Genomic DNA, 2,623 nt, shown 5'->3' with positions numbered 1-2,623 from the left:
CCTGTAGCGGCAGTTCCGCTGGGGCTTCTGCGCAGGCCTCGGAGGCGAGCGGTGTGGAAAAGGACAGGGCGGCATCGCTGCGTGTCCTTACATAGCACTCCTTGAGCTAATTGGCTTTCGCGAGCAAGTGGCTTTTGGGGCTTTGGAGGGAGACCCATCTGTTCACCCTCCTGCTGCACGGGACAGGCACTGAGCTGTGCGGCCCTGCAGCGAGGCCTCTCGGGGCACACAGCCCGGCCGGTGCTCCAGCCAGTCCACAGCGCTGGCCAGCAAGCCACACGGCCACCCTGGCACGGCACCCACCCCACCGCTGTGGCCTCACCACACCGCTGCACCTGCTCTCCTCCTCCCCAGAACATCCCCTCCAAAGCGCCAGTTAAACACTCCCTTCAGAGCTCCCTTCCCCTCAGGGCGGGTTGCAATCGAACTGCCTGTGCCCGAGGCCAGCCGGCAGCCAGCGCAGCCCCCAGCGCTCCTCCCGCGGCATCACCGTGCTGCTAACGACGCACAGCCTGGAGCAGGCAGCCTCTCCCCAGAGCTATGCTTATCTCATTACTGTGCTTCCGCTCATTTTGCCTTATTTACCTTCCTCCTTTTTAAAGAAATCACTTTAAAACGTGCATCTGCAGCTCTACCTTTTACAGTTCCTGGTGCTCTCCACAGACATTTCCTCCAACTGGCTGTAATTACCCCGATTTCCACACCTGCCAGTGACCTCCTTGTTACTAACAGGATTCTGCTCTTGTTGAGCTCCTCACAGCTTCCAGGTGTGAAGCAGGAGCTGGCTGCTGCGGCGAGGCTCTGCCTGGTGCCGGCTGCTCCTCCCGGCTCTGCCGGCTGCTGGGGCCCTGCTCTGCAGAGAGGAGCCCTGTGAAAGGGCTGGGGTCAACATCCTACCTCACCAGGGCTTCCATGCAAATCTGGCTGTGCCTAGAAACTCCCTCCAAATCCCCACCTGCCTGCTTCATAGAATAGAATCATAAAATAATTTTGGTTGGAAAAAAGCTTTAAGATCATTAAGTCCAACCATTCCTCCAGCACTTCCAGGTCCCCACTGAACTGTGTCCCTCAGCACCATGTCCCTCCACAGCCTGGAAACCACCCCAGGGGTGGGGACTCCACCACTGCCCTGGGCAGCCTGGGACAGGCCTGAACAACCCTGGAAGGGAGGAAATTGTTCCTCATGTCCAACCTACACCTCTCCTGGCACAACCTGAGGCCATTTCCTCTTGTCCTGTCGCTTATTCCTTGGGAGAAGAGCCTGACCCCTACCTGGCTCCAGCCTCCTGTCAGGAGCTGTGCAGAGACAGAAGGTGTCCCCTGAGCCTCCTTTGCTCCAGTCTCAGTACCCCCAGTTCCCTCAGCTGCTCCTCCCCACATTTGGGCTCTAGACTCTTCCCCAGCTTCGTTGCCCTTCTTTGGACATGCTCCAGCAGCTCAAGGTCCTTCTTGGAGCAAGGGGCTCAAAACTGACCCCAGGATTTGAGGGGTGGCCTCCACTGTGCCAAGTAGAGAGCTAAAGTCACTGCCCTAGTCCTGCAGAACCAGCAGCCTGTTTCGGAGGCCACGGACTGCGGGGTCGGACTCTGAGCTCTGGCAGTGACACGGGTGTTGAGGGACACGTGTGCCAGCTGTGAGCGGTTTGGAAGGTGCTGCCTTCACCCGTGCCCCACTCAGGAGAGAGCTCGATGGGAGACAGGCCAGCAGATCTGGCTTTCGGGAGCATCGTCGCCCTTCTTACCCCGGGGCACGCGCAGCTGCTCACCCGGCATCAGTCGCAGCCCGTGGGCATGTCCCTCCCAGAGAACTTAGCTCTTCCATTACAGGGTCAGTGTCTTGCAAGGCTGGCCTTATGCTGCAAGACATTGGTACCAGCAGCAATCTAAATAATTGCCGGGGTGACAAAACAGCCTTTTGTACAAATCCTATGTCAGTCCCGCACAGGCAGGGTAAACAAGCATCGAGTAAACAGGGCTGGTCTGTGTGCTAAAATATGTAGAAAAGACTTCACTGTTTATGAAAGCCCTGTGCAGGAACCCCCCTTTCACAGCAGCTGCTGGGTGGCGGACGGGGGGCTTTTGCGGGGGCAAACCAGCCTCTCCTAGAGGGTCTCTGCCCATGTGGGGACAGGTCTCGGCAGGGCTAGGCTCTCCCAGGGCTGCCCAGCAATTGTCTCTTCCCCCTCAAAAAGAGACAGGGACACTCGCCTCTGCCTTACCTGGCATCAAGGAACCTTGATCTTAAAATCATTACTGCTTCACAAGTACTTTGTTTGAGTTGCATCTGGATGGAGCTGAATTTTCGATGAATGATGCCCACCATCCTTTCAATCTCCTTGGGAGAAATGGGACGTGTCCGGCTCTGTTCTCTGAGAAGGTTCATCACATGTGTGGTAAATTCATTACATGCCTGAAAAGGAAGGAGAGGTTCATAAGTTGTTTTGTGCCACCCCACAAGGACACAAGCTTGTGACAGCTGTTGGGGGGGAAGGCAGTGCTGGGGAGGGGCTGGGGTACCCTCGGGCAGCCCCATCCCCTCCGCACACGCGTGGCAGCGGGAGCAGATCACACGCACCCTGCCCGCGAGACCCGGGACCCCCCTGGGGCAGCCGAGCAGCCAGAGC

General features: G+C 57.9%; 1 protein-coding gene across 1 annotated transcript in view; it reads right to left on the bottom strand.

Annotated features, from left to right (window-relative positions):
- Positions 1-2,409, bottom strand: part of LOC103774912 (pre-B-cell leukemia transcription factor 3) — a gene marked incomplete at its 5' end in the record, with an annotated part of 9,889 nt that extends 7,480 nt beyond the window's left edge. The window contains one exon of the mRNA XM_008942348.1: positions 2,219-2,409. Within this exon, the coding sequence (XP_008940596.1) occupies positions 2,219-2,409 (191 nt within the window). The remainder of the gene's footprint in view (positions 1-2,218) is intronic.
- Between the last annotated feature and the right edge of the window lie 214 nt (positions 2,410-2,623).

This window comes from Merops nubicus, unplaced genomic scaffold (genome assembly GCF_000691845.1).
Source record: "Merops nubicus isolate BGI_N331 unplaced genomic scaffold, ASM69184v1 scaffold27086, whole genome shotgun sequence".
In the NCBI taxonomy this organism is placed as follows: domain Eukaryota; kingdom Metazoa; phylum Chordata; class Aves; order Coraciiformes; family Meropidae; genus Merops; species Merops nubicus.
This window is presented reverse-complemented; position numbering and strand designations above follow the sequence as displayed.